Source organism: Cucurbita pepo, chromosome LG07, assembly GCF_002806865.2.
Source record: "Cucurbita pepo subsp. pepo cultivar mu-cu-16 chromosome LG07, ASM280686v2, whole genome shotgun sequence".
Lineage (NCBI taxonomy): Eukaryota > Viridiplantae > Streptophyta > Magnoliopsida > Cucurbitales > Cucurbitaceae > Cucurbita > Cucurbita pepo.
The window spans coordinates 1,199,224-1,218,206 of record NC_036644.1 but is presented as its reverse complement, the minus strand read 5'-3'; the positions used below and the strand labels follow the sequence as shown (position 1 = coordinate 1,218,206).

The window sequence follows — 18,983 nt, the reverse complement described above, 5'->3', positions numbered from 1 at the left end:
TGATAGACAGTAATTGTATGAGACAATCTGAAGACTTAATCTTGTTTGGGATTGCACTCAATTTTTCTTTTTTCTTTATTATATATCTATATCTATGTCTATATCTACATCATATAGATTTATAGATGTATATAACAAAGTGAAGCTTGATCTTAAATAATAAAAGTCAGTATTTAGTCTCTAGTGCATGTTATGTCCTGAAAATGTTGCATATGCTGTTATATTTGCAACCTGATATTTTTCCAATGGAGGGGTCGCATCATCTGGTATAAATAAAAAATTTAAACTAAATTATCCTTTGATCTAATATATGTAATAAATAAATGAGCTCACCTTCGTGAAGTTATTTTATTTGTTAATTTAATTGTTTCTGATAATAGGTTGTGGTATCCCTGGGAAGTGGACCATGGGATCAGCTGTTTGGTGGTGGAAATTCTCCAGCTTTTGCTGTGGCAGCATTTGCAGCCTTTGCAAGTGGACTCATTGCTATCGTGGCCCTTCCTCGGTCTAGTGCTCAGAATCCCAGAGCCCTCACATGAGGTATTCAGTTATATTCGTTTATCTTTTCTTTTATCTAACCTATCATCTTAATGGAAAACCGTTTAGATTATCCTACAAGTTTGTAAATAGCTGTAATAAATATTATAACATTGTTTTTACAAGGGTTTCCTCTTTTGAAAAGTTTTTTTCCTTTCTTGATTGTCAGAGTATTTGGAAAGCTTGGTTGGTGTGCATCTCATCCATGATCAACATGAGAATTGATCTAAATTTTGATGCAAAATATATGTGTAACATACTATAGGTCTGAGTTAACCATTTTATGGTGTGTGATGGGTTGGGGGAGTATGTTTGATAGATTACAGTAGAGAAATGAGGCCTGACCCAAACATTTGGGGGAGCGCTCGTGTGTTTTGTAAGACATGGACATATATTATTACAGTGATCAGTGGTGGGCGCTTTATATAAGTAAGAGACAGATGAGGAAAAACAAGATATTGATTAAGCAGACATACTGGTTGTTCAGGGATAATTATAGCATTAGCTGTCACCAAATGCTGAGAGAGACAAGTTATTAACAAACAGTGAGGAATCTTCTTTTATGAAAATCAGTCCCACCTCCTGGAAATGTTGCTTTATGACAATTTCTGCGTTAGAAGTGGGGAAGTCTGAGCTGTGGATTCCAAAATTACTCTGAAGACTACTTTCTTACCAACGAAGATAATGCTGCTGATTGGGAATTATTCCCTATGAAGTATCATTTTCTTCTAAGGCAATATTTAGTGCGTTGGTGGTTCAATCATAATGTATTGGATTCTCATTCATTTGTGCATGAATTTTCTGTTTGAGTATGTTGGAATGTGCTTGGTGGGCAACAGTTATTTAGTGCTTTGTGCTGATTGAAACCCTGATAGAGACATTTCTTTTCTTCATTAAGATAATTTGTCTGAAAAAGCTCAAGTGATTTTTGATCGATGGCATCCTTGAACAATGTGTGTATATATATATATGTATTTTTTAAAAACTATATGCTCTTTTTAGCTTCCCTCTGATCTTGCATCTTCATGTTAGAATAAGTTCCCCATATTTGATTGCACTGATCATTAACCAAATCTAGCTTGCTATTATATAAATATATTATGCTCTCATCTCATGCTGTGCTTCCTGTAAGGTATGATGAGAAGCATCAGTTAGTACTGAAATGATTGTTTGATGAGGCGTAATATTCTTTTATTCTTTGGATAATCAGTTCTTGAATTTAGAAACCACAGTGGGAATACATTCATACATTTTCATGCATCTTTGTGTCAAGAAAAAAGATGTTACATTTTCTTTCCATGTATTGTGAAAGGAGATGGTAGGTCTAAGTTGTTTAGAATCTTGTGGTAGAATCAATATTTCTCTCGAAAAGAGTGAAAAACCTTGGTATGGAGGAACGATGGTGAATTTATTCCAGTGTATGGAAGGGTATGATCTTTATTGGTGTCAAATCTCTGTCTTGTCAACTTCTTCATATCATTTTCGAAGAACTTTTATTGTATATTGGTAGTTATTATAATCTGTTCACTAAGATGCTAAGAAAAATTCTGTCATGATGTTCATTAGATCAACTTGGTATCGATTAGTTTGCTTTCGTGCATGAGCATGATCAACATACGATACTTTTAGTTGCTTGTCATCTTGTTTTGCTTCCATCCTGTTTGGGATTGGGAATTTGATGGACTCGATCTGTTGTGTACTAACCGACCTATGTTTTATTTTATTTTTGATCTTTTGTTAAGCTTACATTTATTTGTTTTTTTTTGTCTAGAGGGTTCTGTTGTTTGATACTTCAACTGATAGAGCCAAAGACACATGGGATCTGACATGGGGTTGTGTTATGAGATTCAGAGATGGAATATCTTCTACAAAGGAAACAAAGGAAAAACTGGTCCTTGTGCTGCTGCAGCAGCAGCAGCAGCAGCAGAACAATCCAAAGTTGCAGGCTGGTTGATGATGGTAGGGCTGTGTGCCTCAGCTAAGGACACAGTCCCCCAGTTGCTCTCCCCTCTAGAGAGACAGCCTCATCTCTGTAGGGAGAAAAGGGATACATATTTAATGGTTGTAATTGGAACTACTCCTAAATCTGTGTGTTCCCTTTCTCCCATCTGCCTCTTGTTCATACAGCCATTCCACTGTCAACACTCTATCAATCAGGTGGTCCCATTCCTCTGCTCTCTCTTGTTGCAGCATACCCATGAAGAATACTGTTTCCATTTCATCACCTAAAGCCAAACCAACATCTCAAACAGTTCCTTGGGGTTGGTTCTTTATCCTTTCTGTTCTTCATTTTTTTTTTTGCATTTTTGGAATTTCAAGCATCATCTATGGATTTGATCTGATCTGATTTGATTTGATTTGACCCTTCTTTCACTCCCTTGGTTTGTTTTGCTGAAAGCCCAAGTTATTTTCCTTTCCACCTGGAATAATATGTCCAAATGAGCTAATGGGGTAGAGATGTTAGCCCATTTCAAGTCTCCAATCCTGCTGTTCTTTTTCATGGCTGTTAGGGGAAACACTCGAGAGTTCCACCGACTGTAAATTGATCAAACCCTTCTTTTGTGTGTTTGTTTGTGGCCCACTTTTATCAGTTAGTCGGAACTGGCATTGTAATTATTGATTGGAATGATTTAATTAGGGGTTTATTTTGTCACAAAATCTCCATGAGGGGATCACAAAATCTCAACAATCCTATTCCACTCCCATGGCCTCAAAACAATCTCCCCCACACCATTACAATTATATAAATATTCTCTCCCAATCAACATCCCTTCACTCCCCCCCTCCTTTTTGTCTCCGAAATCTCTCAAGAACATCAACCAAGAAAAGGCCTTCATCTCGACCAAGGAATGGTAATAGTCCAAGTTCATCGCTAGCAGATATTATCTGTTAGGAAGAGGTTCCTACACCTTCATTCTCCTCTCAAACTGGTGTGTGATATCACAATCTACCTTCTAGGAGTCAACTTCCTCACTAGCATACCGTTCAGTGTAATTAGAGTTTAGCTTGACTCTCAAATATGTGTGTGATATCACAATCTACCTTCTGGGAGTCGCTTCTTCGCTAACACACCTTTCGTTCAATTCTGATACTATTTGTAATTAGAGTTTAACTTGAAATGGGTATGATTTTCCCACATGGGTTGGGCAAGAATCGGACATGCACACATTCCTTAGCCTTCAAACATCGAAGCCAGCCAGCCAGCCAGCCAATCAGTCAGTCATCTTCCACACACAATCAATTTTATTGTTCAGATTTTATGAACCATCAGTTTATATATGCTATGCTCCTCCCTGTCATTTCAAAGAATTTTGCTTCTCGAACTCCTCATCCACTTGGCATTCCCAAGATAACTTTCTTTTATCTCTTCCTTCCACGCATCTTTCAAAACTCGACCACAAGAGAGGTTTGAGTGTTAAAATAGATTATCCATTCACTTTTCATCATGCATTCTTCTTCTTTTTTTATCTATTAATTCTCCAATATGGGATTCTCTGGCCGTCAAAAACTCATAAAAAATGCCACCAAATTTCATTCATCTTCACTTCATTCGCCTCCCCCATATCCCATATGTCCCTTCTTCTAAGGGATATATTATGAAATTGATTTCAAGCTAATGCTTTTTGAGTAGGACAGTCGGCCCTTAAAATATTCTTTATTCCCTTCCCCCTCTGTCCTTGATATTGCGAGACAAGTTCCTTAAGAGGAGGGCAGCAAAAAAGAAACTTGTTGCTCTCAATCCCTTTATGTATATATACCCATTCCCCCATTCACTCTCGCATTCCATTTTCAGAAAACAGAGAGAAAAAACAGAGAGAAAAACAGAGTCATCCTATCTATCTGTCTTAGTTCTTTGTCAATAAGGTAGCTATGTGTAATCCAAAACCATCCTCTCCTAATAATTCCTCGTTTCTTCCTCCTAACTACAAAGCCAACTTCATGGCTACACCCAACAAAAGCTTGGATAATCATAATCTTAATAATAAGAACAATCTTCTCAAGCCTGCTGATGATCAACTAGCTCAGCTTCATAGATTCCCCACTGTCTCTGAGGTAATATCATGTTGGAGAATGAGAAAAAAAGCAATTTTTCATCGACCCATCATTGCTTTTTGTGTGTTTTTTTGATTAAAGTGTCTAACTTTGTGTGTTTGCATTCTTCAGGCAGTGGAGGAAATGAAGGAAATAGGGAAGATTTCAGGTCCAACAGCCGTAACAGGCCTTCTTTTGTACTCGAGAGCTATGATCTCCATGCTTTTTCTTGGCTATCTTGGAGAGCTTGAACTTGCTGCTGGCTCTCTCTCTATTGGCTTTGCTAATATCACTGGCTACTCTGTTCTCTCTGGTTTGGCCATGGGAATGGAGCCAATTTGTGGCCAAGCTTATGGAGCTAAACAATGGAAACTCCTTGGCATAACCCTTCAAAGAGCTGTTCTTCTTCTCCTTACTTCCTCTGTTCCCATCTCCTTCATGTGGCTCAACATGAGAAGAATCCTGTTATGGTGTGGCCAAGATGAACAAATCTCTTCCATGGCTCAAACCTTCATCCTCTTCTCAATCCCTGACCTCATTTTCCTTTCTCTTCTTCACCCACTTCGAATTTACTTAAGAACTCAAAGCATTACTCTCCCATTGACGTATTGCTCTGCTTTCTCTGTTCTGCTTCACATTCCCCTGAATTTCCTCCTCGTTGTGCATTTCAAAATGGGCATTTCTGGTGTAGCCATTGCCATGATTTGGTTCAATTTCAACGTCTTCTTCTTCCTTGTTTCCTTTGTTTACTTCTCTGGAGTTTACAAAGATTCATGGGTTTCTCCAACCCAGGATTGCCTCCATGGATGGGCTCCTCTGCTTTCTCTTGCGATACCCACTTGTGTTTCCGTTTGCCTCGAATGGTGGTGGTATGAGTTCATGATAATGCTTTGTGGGCTTCTCGTAAATCCCACAGCCACCATTGCTTCAATGGGGATTTTGATTCAAACCACTTCTTTAGTTTATGTTTTTCCATCATCTCTCAGCCTTGGAGTTTCCACAAGAGTCGGTAATGAATTAGGAGCAAATCGACCCGCCAAAGCTCGTTTATCAATGATTGTTTCACTCCTTTGCGCCGCCGTGCTCGGCGTCTTGGCGATGGTGTTCACCATTCTAATAAGGCACAAATGGGGGAGATTTTTCACCAACGACACTGAAATTCTTGAACTAACGTCCGTGGCATTGCCGATTGTCGGGCTCTGTGAACTCGGAAACTGCCCACAAACCACTGGCTGCGGCGTCTTGAGAGGAACCGCTCGGCCGACGATCGGAGCTAATATCAATCTGGGGTCGTTTTATTTGGTGGGTTTTCCAGTAGCGATCATAATGGGGTTTGTGGTGAAATTGGGATTTGCAGGGCTGTGGATTGGGTTGCTTGCAGCTCAAGGTTCATGTGCTTTGATGATGATTTATGTTCTTTCTACAACGGATTGGATAGCTCAAGCTGAAAGAGCTATGCAGCTTACAAAGGCTGGTTCTTCAAATTGCAATCTGCCATTGTTGCCACTTTCAAGCTCTTCAGAAGATGATCAGAATGTAAAAAAGATTGAAAATTTGGAGGAGATTTTGTGCAGTAATCATGAAACTGATCTTCTCATACCCACTACAACAACAAAAATTACTGTTCATTAAGGCTTTTTTTTTCCTTNTTTTTCTTTTTGCCCCCTAATTTTTACCACCCAATTTATTTCATCGACCCATCTCTAGTTTTTAGTGTAGAAATCACTACTTGGTTAAATTATGAGTTTGGGTCGTTGACTTTGTTTAATACACTTATAATCATGTTTATTTACTATCCACTTTGTTAATATGTCTCTCTAATTCGTATTTAGTTGTTTTTTTTGTTCGGTCAAGTTGAAAGTTTCGAGACTTATTGAATAGATTACCTACGAAACTTAGAATNTTTGGGTCGTTGACTTTGTTTAATACACTTATAATCATGTTTATTTACTATCGGACTTTGTTAATATGTCTCTCTAATTCGTATCTAGTTGTTTTTTTTTGTTCGGTCAAGTTGAAAGTTTCAAGACTTATTGAATACATTATCTACGAAACTTAGAATTTTATTTCTTTTTCATCTTTGATAAATGTGTATATATATATATAAAAGGGGAGGGTGGTAGGTTGTCGGTTGTTTGAGAGGCTTTAATCTGCGAAGGAATCTATGCGTGGTTTGGGGGAAGTTTTGTTGTGGTTTTGTTTCCAAATCAGGTAAAAACTTGTACATCCAAAAAAGGCATACTTTTTTCTCTAAAAGATCCTCCATCTCTCACTCTATTTTTTAAGAGAAAAAACCAGAAAAATCTCATCTTTTTCCATTACTTTACAGTCCATTCATGTATATAATCTCTCTAACAGACGCGGGAAGCCTGAAATGGAAAGTTTATAAGGGTGTCGAAACCTTTCTCTAACAGACGCGGGAAGCTCGAAAGGAAAAGTTCAAAGAGAACAATATCGACTAGCGGTGGACTTACATTCTTTATAAAGGTGTCGAAACTTCTCTCTAACAGACGCAGGAAGCTCGAAAGGGAAAGCACAAATAGGACAATATCTGTTAGCGGTGACCTTAGGCTGTTACAGTAAACTCTAAACCGTAAACCCTAGACCTTAAATCCTTTATAAACGCTCATACCTTGAGGGTTCTTTGGTGTTTCGTTGTATTTGAAAAATAGGGATGTTTTTGTGTTGTGTTATAGAGATTATGTTGGATAAAATGAACCAACAAAACCTTATTGTCTGAGTAATGAAGAACACTAAAAACTTGGGATGTGACACAACAACAACATAGTTTCCACTGAGCCAAAATGCTAAAAAAAAATATATATATATATATATATATATATATATATATATATAATAATTGTGGCATGAAAACAAGTTGCATTAAAGAAAATAAAAGTAGAAATTAATGTGTAGAACAGCTAGAAATTCGTAAAAATAAGNCGCTGTCTGAATGAGTTTTCATTCGGCTCGACATTGGCTCTGCTCGGGTCAAGGTCTTTCAATACAACGTCGCATCTCCTCTTGCCATCTCGATTCTCGTCAACAGGGTCCATATGTCTTGACGCCATGTTGTCGACCATCATAACTCATTTGGTCATGCCATCGAGAATGGGCACGTGTGTCGTTCATCTTATCGGGACTTCCCGAACATCCATCCATCCGGGTTCTATCGAGGCATAAGCCCTCCCGTGCTCATGTCGAGTCATTTACGGATACCGTACCGGATAGCGAGTGTATGTAGCAACCTCCAACACGCGGGTTATGGCGCAATACCGGCACACCTGTGTCGTCCAGTACTGTCCTTCAAAAAACCCATTTCAAAGGAAGTCGCTCGAGACACTCGTTTCGGCACGCTCGCCCACACTGTGACACACGTATGTGCCACAGGGTAGCTCACTTAGGCCACACTCATACAAAATATGACTGTGAGCTAATAAGTTTGACTTCGTAAAAAAGGTTACTAATGGAAGAATTGTCGTATTTAAGGTTCTTCTGTCTCAGGGAACTCTCCATTCAAGTTGTTTTTTCTGCTTCATTTATTTGTTTTAGGTCAAAATCAACCTAGACGACATAATGGGCATTGTGGCGGGATTCCGTCCCATTATTGTCTTCCTAATTATTTCAAACTGCCCCCCACAATGTCTCTTTGTAGGACAGCCATAACTTTTTAGGTCTTCCTCATGGAGTCTATGGTCATATATATATATATATATATATATTTATATATATATATATATATATATATATATATAATAATTGTGGCATGAAAACAAGTTGCATTAAAGAAAATAAAAGTAGAAATTAATGTGTAGAACAGCTAGAAATTCGTAAAAATAAGTTAATTAAAATTATAAAGTTTATAATAAATAATATGAGGTATAAACAGCTTTGGAGCCAATGATAATTGTATTATTAAGATATATTTATTTATTTATTTATTTATTATTAAGATAATTGTATTTTAGTGACAACTCAATTTATAAAATGTAGATAATTTAAAGTATTCATATTCTTTCCACCTCTAATTATATTGTTACTTTTTATTTTATTTTTAAAATAAAAAAATATATATATTTTTGAGAGTTGGAAATCCAAATCACTAACACTTCTGATTTTATTAATTAATATATCTGTACTTTGACTCGTTGCATATCGCTATCAGCTTCACAGTTTTAAAACGTGTCTGTTAGAGAGAGGTTTTNGTACCGGATAGCGAGTGTATGTAGCAACCTCCAACACGCGGGTTATGGCGCAATACCGGCACACCTGTGTCGTCCAGTACTGTCCTTCAAAAAACCCATTTCAAAGGAAGTCGCTCGAGACACTCGTTTCGGCACGCTCGCCCACACTGTGACACACGTATGTGCCACAGGGTAGCTCACTTAGGCCACACTCATACAAAATATGACTGTGAGCTAATAAGTTTGACTTCGTAAAAAAGGTTACTAATGGAAGAATTGTCGTATTTAAGGTTCTTCTGTCTCAGGGAACTCTCCATTCAAGTTGTTTTTTCTGCTTCATTTATTTGTTTTAGGTCAAAATCAACCTAGACGACANTTTTTTTTTTTTCTTGTTACGTATCACTGTCAGCCTCATGATTCTTATAAGAAATGTTTTGTTTCCCTCTCCAACCAATTTGGGTTCTCAGGATACATCCCCTTGGAAGGCCAACATACTTGCTTGTACACAGCCCAGTGTCTGGCTTTGATGTTATTTGTAACAGTTCAAGTCCACCGCTAGCAGATATTGTCTGTTTTTGCTCGTTATGTATCATTGTAAGCCTCACGGTTTTAAAATGTGTCTATTAGAGAGAGGCTTCCACACTCTTATAAGGAATGTTTCGTTTTCCTCTCCGACCAATATGAAATTTCACAGTTTTCCACACTCATGTTCTTGCAAGGAATGTGAAATCTCACATAAACGAAGAATCTTAACGAGAAGTTGAACAAACAAAGAGTAAAAAGTATTCTTAATGATGACAAAAGGAGGAGGGGGATGTAGTAGTACAAACTAAAATGTACTTCGTACATTTGGGTACTCACGTCTCTTTTGGGTTTATCTTTTTCTTCAACCCTATACGTACATGCATTCAATATCGTGGGATTCTTCATTAGCTGGAGAGGGGAACGAAACATTCTTTATAAGGGTGTGAAAATCTCTCTCTAGTAGACGCGTTTTAAAAACTATGAAGTTGATATTGATACGTAATAAGTCAAAACAAACAATATTTACTAACAAGAGGTTTGGGTTTGACCCCTTTTCTTAAGGTACACCTTCCACCGTCTCCTTTTCCTTCTTTGTAAGTATGTCGAAATCTCTCTCTAGTAGACGTGTTTTAAAAATCGTCAGACTAACACCGATATGTAATAAGCCAAAACTGACAATATCTACTAGTGGTATGCTTGAGCTTGACCCTTATTGTTAAGCTACACCTTCCCCTCTCAAACCCTCATTTTCAAGTGTGTGGAAATCTCTCCCTAGTAGACACGTTTTAAAAATCGTGAGGCTGGTGCCAATACATGACGGGTCAAAGCTGATAATATCTATTAACGGTGTACTTGGGGTTGGCCCATATTGTTAAGCTACACCTTCCCCTCTCAAACCCTCATTTTCCAGTGTGTGGAAATCTCTCCCTAGTAGACGCGTTTTAAAAACTGTGAGGCTAGTGCCAATACATGATGGACCAAAGCTGGTAATATCTATTAACGGTGTGCTTGGGCATGACCCATATTATTAAGCTACATCTTCCCCTCCCAAACCCTCATTTTCAAGTGTGTGGAAATCTCTCCCTAGTAGACGCGTTTTAAAAACCGTGAGGCTGGTGACAATATATGAAGGGTCAAAGCTAGTAATATCTATTAACGGTGTGCTTGGGCTAGACCCATTTTGTTAAGCTACACGTTCCCCTCCCAAACCCTCCTTTTCCTTCCGTGCATTTTCTCGTTTGCCCATCCTCGACAAAACGAAACCCTAAACCCTAAACCCTAAAATAAGCCAATTTTATAATAAAATAACGATACACACATAGTAGTAACTTGATTTGTTTTAAACTATAGTTTAATTAAAGTATTCCCTAAATGTGTATTACAATATATTGGTTTAGTAAGGAACATAATGGGACCCTCTCTTTTAAACCAACTTAATAACATTATTAATTCTTTTAATTAGGACCATTAAATTAAAGGCATGGTCTTTCACATGCTTACACTTAAAATCATTTCATTAAAATTAACAATTTTAATTAAAGGAATCAGATCCATAGCCTTTTCTTTCAATAATAATGCTTCATTTTTCTCATATTATTTTTATTTAATTTTTTCTCATATTATTTTTATTTAATTTCCCTTTTAATAACATTTAATATTGATTAATATTAGGGTTTATAAAATATTTGATTAAATTAATAAAAATACTCCAAAATTTTATAATTTATCTAAAAATAAATAAAATAAGGCAATTACAAAAATACCCTTACTTTTTTATTAATTTAATTTATTTATTTAAAAAAAATGTTGGGATATTTGTTGGAGAAATGAGGAAAATAATTATGGGGAAAAGACATTTTTAATATGGTCCATTCACATCGCAATAAAAGTGGAATATGATATTTAGGAATGGAAAAAGTGGCCAACAGGAAGGCGACACGTGTCAAGGTTGGAATAATATTTTATTTTATTTATGTATTTTTTTAAAAAAAGAATAAATAAGGAAACGAAAATCCGACCGTCCGATTCAATTGGTGGTAATCGTAATGGAATCTTTAGTGCAACCCATTTTCTTATAATGGTTGTCACCTAAACATAACTCAACTGATTAAGATATTATAACTTGAACGAAAAGATTTAGAGGTGAGGTTCGAATCTTCTCCTTCATGTATAAATGTTCACTGCCATTAAATTTAGGGAGAAGAAGCATGAGCCACTATCATGATCGTACTTTTGCAACTGTGTGGCGTTATGATCTTGATACGCTCACAACCAGTCTCAAGAGAAACTCAAGTCTCATTCATATTTTTTGTCCAACTTTGTAGTTTCGTCGGACCTTAAACAAGGTTTGTCTTCGCGCAACTAAACATCACTTGTGTCGAATCCAAGCTTGTTCAATCACACACGTCGCCTATGCGTGCATGTTCAATTGTTTGCAACTAAACAACATCGCATCTCATTGTCATCTCAGTTCCCAATAGTAGTACAAACTAAAATGTACTTCGTACATTTGGGTACTCAGGTCTCTTTTGGGTTTATCTTTTTCTTCAACCCTATACGTACATGCATTCAATATCGTGGGATTCTTCATTAGTTGGAGAGGGGAACGAAACATTCTTTATAAGGGTGTAAAAATCTCTCTCTAGTAGACGCGTTTTAAAAACTATGAAGTTGATATTGATACGTAAATAAGTCAAAACAGACAATATTTACTAACAAGAGGTTTTGGTTTGACCCCTTTTCTTAAGGTACACCTTCCACCGTCTCATTTTCCTTCTTTGTAAGTATGTCGAAATCTCTCTCTAGTAGACGTGTTTTAAAAATCGTGAGACTAACACCGATATGTAATAAGCCAAAACTGACAATATCTACTAGTGGTATGCTTGGGCTTGACCCTTATTGTTAAGCTACACCTTCCCCTCCCAAACCCTCATTTTCAAGTGTGTGGAAATCTCTCCCTAGTAGACGCGTTTTAAAAACAGTGAGGCTGGTGACAATACATGACGGGTCAAAGCTGATAATATCTATTAACGGTGTACTTGGGGTTGGCCCATATTGTTAAGCTACACCTTCCCCTCTCAAACCCTCATTTTCCAGTGTGTGGAAATCTCTCCCTAGTAGACGCGTTTTAAAAACAGTGAGGCTGGTGACAATACATGACGGGTCAAAGCTGATAATATCTATTAACGGTGTACTTGGGGTTGGCCCATATTGTTAAGCTACACCTTCCCCTCTCAAACCCTCATTTTCCAGTGTGTGGAAATCTCTCCCTAGTAGACGCGTTTTAAAAACTGTGAGGCTAGTGCCAATACATGATGGACCAAAGCTGGTAATATCTATTAACGGTGTGCTTGGGCATGACCCATATTATTAAGCTACATCTTCCCCTCCCAAACCCTCATTTTCAAGTGTGTGGAAATCTCTCCCTAGTAGACGCGTTTTAAAAACCGTGAGGCTGGTGACAATATATGAAGGGTCAAAGCTAGTAATATCTATTAACGGTGTGCTTGGGCTAGACCCATTTTGTTAAGCTACACGTTCCCCTCCCAAACCCTCCTTTTCCTTCCGTGCATTTTCTCGTTTGCCCATCCTCGACAAAACGAAACCCTAAACCCTAAACCCTAAAATAAGCCAATTTTATAATAAAATAACGATACACACATAGTAGTAACTTGATTTGTTTTAAACTATAGTTTAATTAAAGTATTCCCTAAATGTGTATTACAATATATTGGTTTAGTAAGGAACATAATGGGACCCTCTCTTTTAAACCAACTTAATAACATTATTAATTCTTTTAATTAGGACCATTAAATTAAAGGCATGGTCTTTCACATGCTTACACTTAAAATCATTTCATTAAAATTAACAATTTTAATTAAAGGAATCAGATCCATAGCCTTTTCTTTCAATAATAATGCTTCATTTTTCTCATATTATTTTTATTTAATTTTTTCTCATATTATTTTTATTTAATTTCCCTTTTAATAACATTTAATATTGATTAATATTAGGGTTTATAAAATATTTGATTAAATTAATAAAAATACTCCAAAATTTTATAATTTATCTAAAAATAAATAAAATAAGGCAATTACAAAAATACCCTTACTTTTTTATTAATTTAATTTATTTATTTAAAAAAAATGTTGGGATATTTGTTGGAGAAATGAGGAAAATAATTATGGGGAAAAGACATTTTTAATATGGTCCATTCACATCGCAATAAAAGTGGAATATGATATTTAGGAATGGAAAAAGTGGCCAACAGGAAGGCGACACGTGTCAAGGTTGGAATAATATTTTATTTTATTTATGTATTTTTTTAAAAAAAGAATAAATAAGGAAACGAAAATCCGACCGTCCGATTCAATTGGTGGTAATCGTAATGGAATCTTTAGTGCAACCCATTTTCTTATAATGGTTGTCACCTAAACATAACTCAACTGATTAAGATATTATAACTTGAACGAAAAGATTTAGAGGTGAGGTTCGAATCTTCTCCTTCATGTATAAATGTTCACTGCCATTAAATTTAGGGAGAAGAAGCATGAGCCACTATCATGATCGTACTTTTGCAACTGTGTGGCGTTATGATCTTGATACGCTCACAACCAGTCTCAAGAGAAACTCAAGTCTCATTCATATTTTTTGTCCAACTTTGTAGTTTCGTCGGACCTTAAACAAGGTTTGTCTTCGCGCAACTAAACATCATTTGTGTCGAATCCAAGCTTGTTCAATCACACACGCCGCCTATGCGTGCATGTTCAATTGTTTGCGACTAAACAACATCGCATCTCATTGTCATCTCAGTTCCCAATGACACGATTCATGCATCGTGATGTCATCCCATGTCTCGGAACACATCGTTGGGAACTGACTCATGTATCTATCATCTTATTTAGACATTCGGAACATTTATCCATCTGGGTTCTCTCGAACATTCGACCCTGGAAAAGGGAATAATACAAATATTTTCTCTCTCCTAACTCTCAACAATTTAATTTAATGGTGGTGTGCAAAAAGATCTATATACATCATAGTTTGTAACAAAGTATTTTATTTTCGATCATGAACTTATTATACCTCGAAAACCCTCCATTCATAGTTTCTTTTAAGTCGAACTAGCTTCGTAAATTGATTCTCGAAGCACGGGGTTCCTAAACCACGAAAACTAAATCTTCAAGCATTTTTAGGGTTTAGAGGTCAAACTCATGGGCAAGCTTATACAACCTCAAATCCCTCGAACTAGAAAAGACGTGAAGAATAAAGTTAGAAAGAAAAGTAGTAAAGAAAGAACAAAATGATAGTTTAAGAACATAGAAAGGGTAAGACACATAGACAGCCAAATGAGGTGGTGGCATAAATGCTCTCTTTCCCATAAATGTCGTATCATACAACAAAAATGCACTAAAAACAGAAGTTATCTCTATCAAACTGAGTGGCCATTACCAAACCCTTCTTCTTCCAACATCAAACAAACAAACACAAAAGGATTCTCTTCCATGCATGGCCACACCCACCACCATTTTCATATAAAGACACCAATTTCCTTCTCTATATACTTTGTTTTGCATTGAAAATACTTAAATGAAGCAAACCCAGATGGAAAGTTTTGATTTTTCAGATGATTATTGGTGTTAGGAATGGAAGAAAATTCTTTAGAGAGAGAGATAGAGAGAGAATATGTTCCATTCAAAGATGCCAATTGTGTGGGGGATAAACTTAGTCATAGAAAGGACATTGAGAAGGCGTAAGGACATGCCTTTCCAAAAGGTCTCTTCGGTTTTGGTTTTTAGGGTTTGGGATGGAACGAAGCATTCCTACCTCTGTTTAATAGATGCATTTGAAAACTGTGAGGTTAACAGTTATACATAACGGGCCAAAACGGACAATATCTACTAGTGATGGGCTTGAGATATTACAAATGGTATCAGAGCTAGACACCGAGCTGTATGCTAGAGAGGACGTTGGGCCCCTAAAAGGGAAGATTGTAAGATCTCACATCAATTGGAGAGGGGAACAAAACATTTGTTATACGGGTGTGGAAACCTCTCCCTAGCATGCGTCTTAAAACCATGAGACTAACGATGATACGTAACGAGCTAAAGCGGACAATATTTGTTAGTGGTGGGCTTGAGCTATTACAAATGGCCAGACACTGGGGTGGTGTGCCAATAAAGGACACTAGGCTCCTAAGAGGAGTAAATTGTGAGATCCCACATCGGTTGGAGAAGAAAACAAAGTATTCCTTATAAGAGTGTAAAAACCTCTCCCTAGCACGCATCTTAAAACCGTGAGACTAACGACAATACATAACAGGCTAAAGCGGATAATATAGCCATTATTGTTTGAAAATTGCCCCCACATTTTAGGGGCTTTGTCTTTTTACACAATACCCACCCAATGTTTGTTTGACACAAAAGTCAATCAACTAAAACCTCGATAAGAACTGGTCATGCCAGCAGATGAGCCAGCACCTTTGCCTTCCACTACTCTTTTTTGAGGAATCACTAAATAATTGACACCAAATTTGAGAGAAAAAGAGAAAAAAAGTGCAAGAGAATATTAAATATAGTGTCTTTAATTTTATGCAATATATGTGGATGATATAGTAATCTAAGAACACCAAAACATAGTGGGGTTGACCTTTTTCCCAATTCAACTTTTTTTAAGATTTTTTTTTTGGGTGTGGTTTGACTTTCTTTTCAATCTTACTTGTTCATAAATTGGATTATCACTTTTATACTCAAATGAAACAGCCCAACCAATGAGAAGAACATAAAGAGGCATTTGAGAGAGATGGTGGTGCCTTTTATGTTGTTGTCTATGGTCAAACTTCAAAACAACCTTTATGGAATGTTGAATTCTCGAAACCATCACGATGTTGATAATGAGGATGATAATGCCAACAAATGACAATGACGACGATAACCCTCCACTGTTTTAGTGCATAATCGTGAATTGAGTCGTCAAACCTTCAAAAACCCTAATCCAGAAACGAAAGCAACTAATATCTATCAGACATGTCATGAGAAAAGCTTTGAACGCTGGTCTAAGTTTTACCGTGACTTCAAACACGCAACCATCATGAAAAAGACTCAAAAGGGTATAAGAAGAATGTCGATTACGGTTCAAAAAGACGAGGGTTGGTCATTGGCAAAGAGCTATACGGAAGCGTGCATCCTCCTCGTCCCATCCCATTGTAATATTCTTACCAATCCACTTGTTTATTGAACATTCTACATTCGCCTTCAATTTTATGCCTTTTACCAAAAAAAACGTCTCATTCACTAAACTTATTCTTTTGACTCATCATTCCTTCTTTTTTATGATTCAAAAAGTTACCCACAAAAGAATATAACACAATTCTCGAACATAATTTCAATAATGTACCAATTTGATCATAGTTCAACTATATTATAGACATTGCATTGAAAAAAAAGACTAATATTATATTTTGAATCATATTTTATTAAAAAAGAGATCTAAAAAATGAAAATAAATAAAAGAATTGATGGAGGGTTTGGGCCCAAAAAAGAAAATATAATAAAGTTAATTAAATTTAATTAAATTAAATAAAATTATTCTTTTCTTGAAAAGTCCACACGTTTTGTATTGGGTTAGGCCAGTTTGATATTTTTTTTATTTTATTTTATTTTATTTATTTATTTAAATAAAAAAGATTCCTTCGATTGTCATTACGTAATTGTATTCTTAATTTATGCAAAATTACAAAAATGTGCTTCATCAGCAATCAAATTACATTCTTAAAAAGAAAAAAAATAATTATTTTCATTTGGGCTTAATTTATATCAATTTTTGAGCTATTCAAAGGCCCATTATCAAAGCCCAGTTTAGTTTTCATTTGGGCCGCAAAGCCCACAAAATTCCAGCCCAACTAAAACTTTTGTATATACCATTTGGAAGGAGGTTCAACAGGCAAATATTGTCCGTATTAGCCTATTACATATCCTCGTGAGCTTCACCTTTGTAAGGAATGCTTCGTTCACCTCTCCAACCGATGTGTGATCTCATAGTCCACCCTCTTAGAGGTCCAGCGCCCTTGCTGACATACCACCTGATGTCTGTCTCTGATACCATTTCTAACATCCAAGCTCACTGACGTGTTACATATCGTCATTGACCTTACAGTTTTAAAGCGCGTCTATTAGAGAGAGATTTTCACACTTTTATAAGGAATGATTCGTTTCTCTCTCTAATCGATATGGCATCTGGCATCGAGATTTCTAACTACAAACCTTGTAATTTGAATATATTCATATTCGAGTGATTAATACGTGTTCGAGCGGAAAGACAAAATGAGAGATGAAATGATTTAGGGTTTAATTTGTTAGATTTTGTAAAGAAAATGATGAGGTTGGAAGGAATATTTATGAATATTCACATATGAGATTGGGCCCCTCCTCTTACCATCTTTTTTGTTCTTCAAACTCATAATCATGTTTTTTCTGTCTCTTCATCTCCTCATCATTTCATTGCAAGAATTTTAAACTCATAACTTTTTCCCCCATTTCTCTGCAACCCAACACGGCCCTTCGCTCCATGTCTCGAGGTCGGATTTCACAATCCATTCATCTTCGAGATTCAACGTCCTCGCTAGCACACCATCTAGTGTCCATTCCTTTCAGGGTTCAACATCCTCACTGGCATACACACCCTTATAAAGAATGTTTCGTTTCCCATCTCACACTAATTGAATCAACAAAAACGCCCCCATCTAATCGGGTTATGGATCAAATTCTTTATCGGGAACGAAAAAAGAGTCGTGTTTTAAGTAAAAATAGTATGGAGAAACAGGAATGAAGGTGTTGGAAGAGGAGGAGAAAGTAAAAGAGATGTGTAAAAGATGAAGATCCGATTGTGGGCACATGAGTGTCATAATTGTTTCAAACCCAGAATTATGGCTATCAGAATCATTCAATGATGAACAATATTCTACCAACTTCAAATCTCATCATTTCCCACACAAACCTATCCATTTCTATCTACTTTTCTACTCAATTCTTTTACCTCTATTTTATGATAAAATCCCATAACAACCCCGTCTACACGCATCTGGTAGGGAGAATGATATTGTCTACTTTAACCCGTTACGTATCATCGTCAGTCTCACGATTTTAAAACGCATCTAGTAGGAAGAAGACAATAGCACGGTTCTGATGCCATTTGTAACAGCCTAGCTCTGATATCATTTGTAACAACTCAAGTCCACTGCTAGTAGATATTGTCTACTTTGACTCATTACATATCGCCGTCAGTCTCACGGTTTTAAAATGCGTCTATTAGGGAGAGATTTCACACCCTTATACGGAATGTTTCGTTCTTCTCTCTCGCGGATGTGGGATATAACAATCCACCTCATTGGGAGCTTAACGTCCTCGCTGGCACACCGCTCAATGTCTTCCACTGATGTGGGATCTCACAATCCACTCCCTTGTGGACTTAACGCTCTCGCTAGCACACCACTCAGCGTCTCCCACCGATATGAGCCCTCACAATCCACCCTTTTAGGGGATCAACATCTTCGCTGACACACCGCTCGGTGTCTGGCTCTAATACAATTTGTAACAGGTCAAGCCCACCACTATCAAATATTGTCTGTTTTTGTCCCTTACGTATTGCCGTCAGCTTCACGATTTTAATACACGTCTATGAGATAGAGATTTTCACACACTTATAAAG

At 36.7% G+C, this 18,983-nt stretch overlaps 2 protein-coding genes across 4 annotated transcripts in view; both read left to right on the top strand.

Annotated features, from left to right (window-relative positions):
* Positions 1-1,430, top strand: part of LOC111798453 (sucrose transport protein SUC4) — a 5,819-nt gene extending 4,389 nt beyond the window's left edge. Inside the window, exons 5-6 of the mRNA XM_023681608.1 lie at positions 381-540; positions 707-1,430. Of these exons, the coding sequence (XP_023537376.1) occupies positions 381-539 (159 nt within the window). The 3' untranslated portion in view covers position 540; positions 707-1,430. The remainder of the gene's footprint in view (positions 1-380; positions 541-706) is intronic.
* On the top strand, positions 452-6,383 carry LOC111798452 (protein DETOXIFICATION 48-like). Of its 3 annotated transcripts, none has more exons than XM_023681607.1 (3): positions 452-540; positions 2,309-2,798; positions 4,702-6,383. In XM_023681607.1, the coding sequence occupies exon 3, from the start codon at positions 4,714-4,716 to the stop codon at positions 6,199-6,201; it is 1,488 nt and encodes a 495-aa protein (XP_023537375.1). In that variant the 5' UTR covers positions 452-540; positions 2,309-2,798; positions 4,702-4,713; the 3' UTR covers positions 6,202-6,383. The 3 variants fall into 3 exon arrangements, with proteins under 3 accessions (XP_023537375.1, XP_023537373.1, XP_023537374.1); XM_023681605.1 differs by lacking the exon at positions 452-540 and adding an exon at positions 1,541-1,669 and having other exon boundaries at positions 2,309-4,590; XM_023681606.1 differs by lacking the exon at positions 452-540 and adding an exon at positions 1,681-1,965 and having other exon boundaries at positions 2,309-4,590.
* Positions 6,384-18,983: the final 12,600 nt, after the last annotated feature.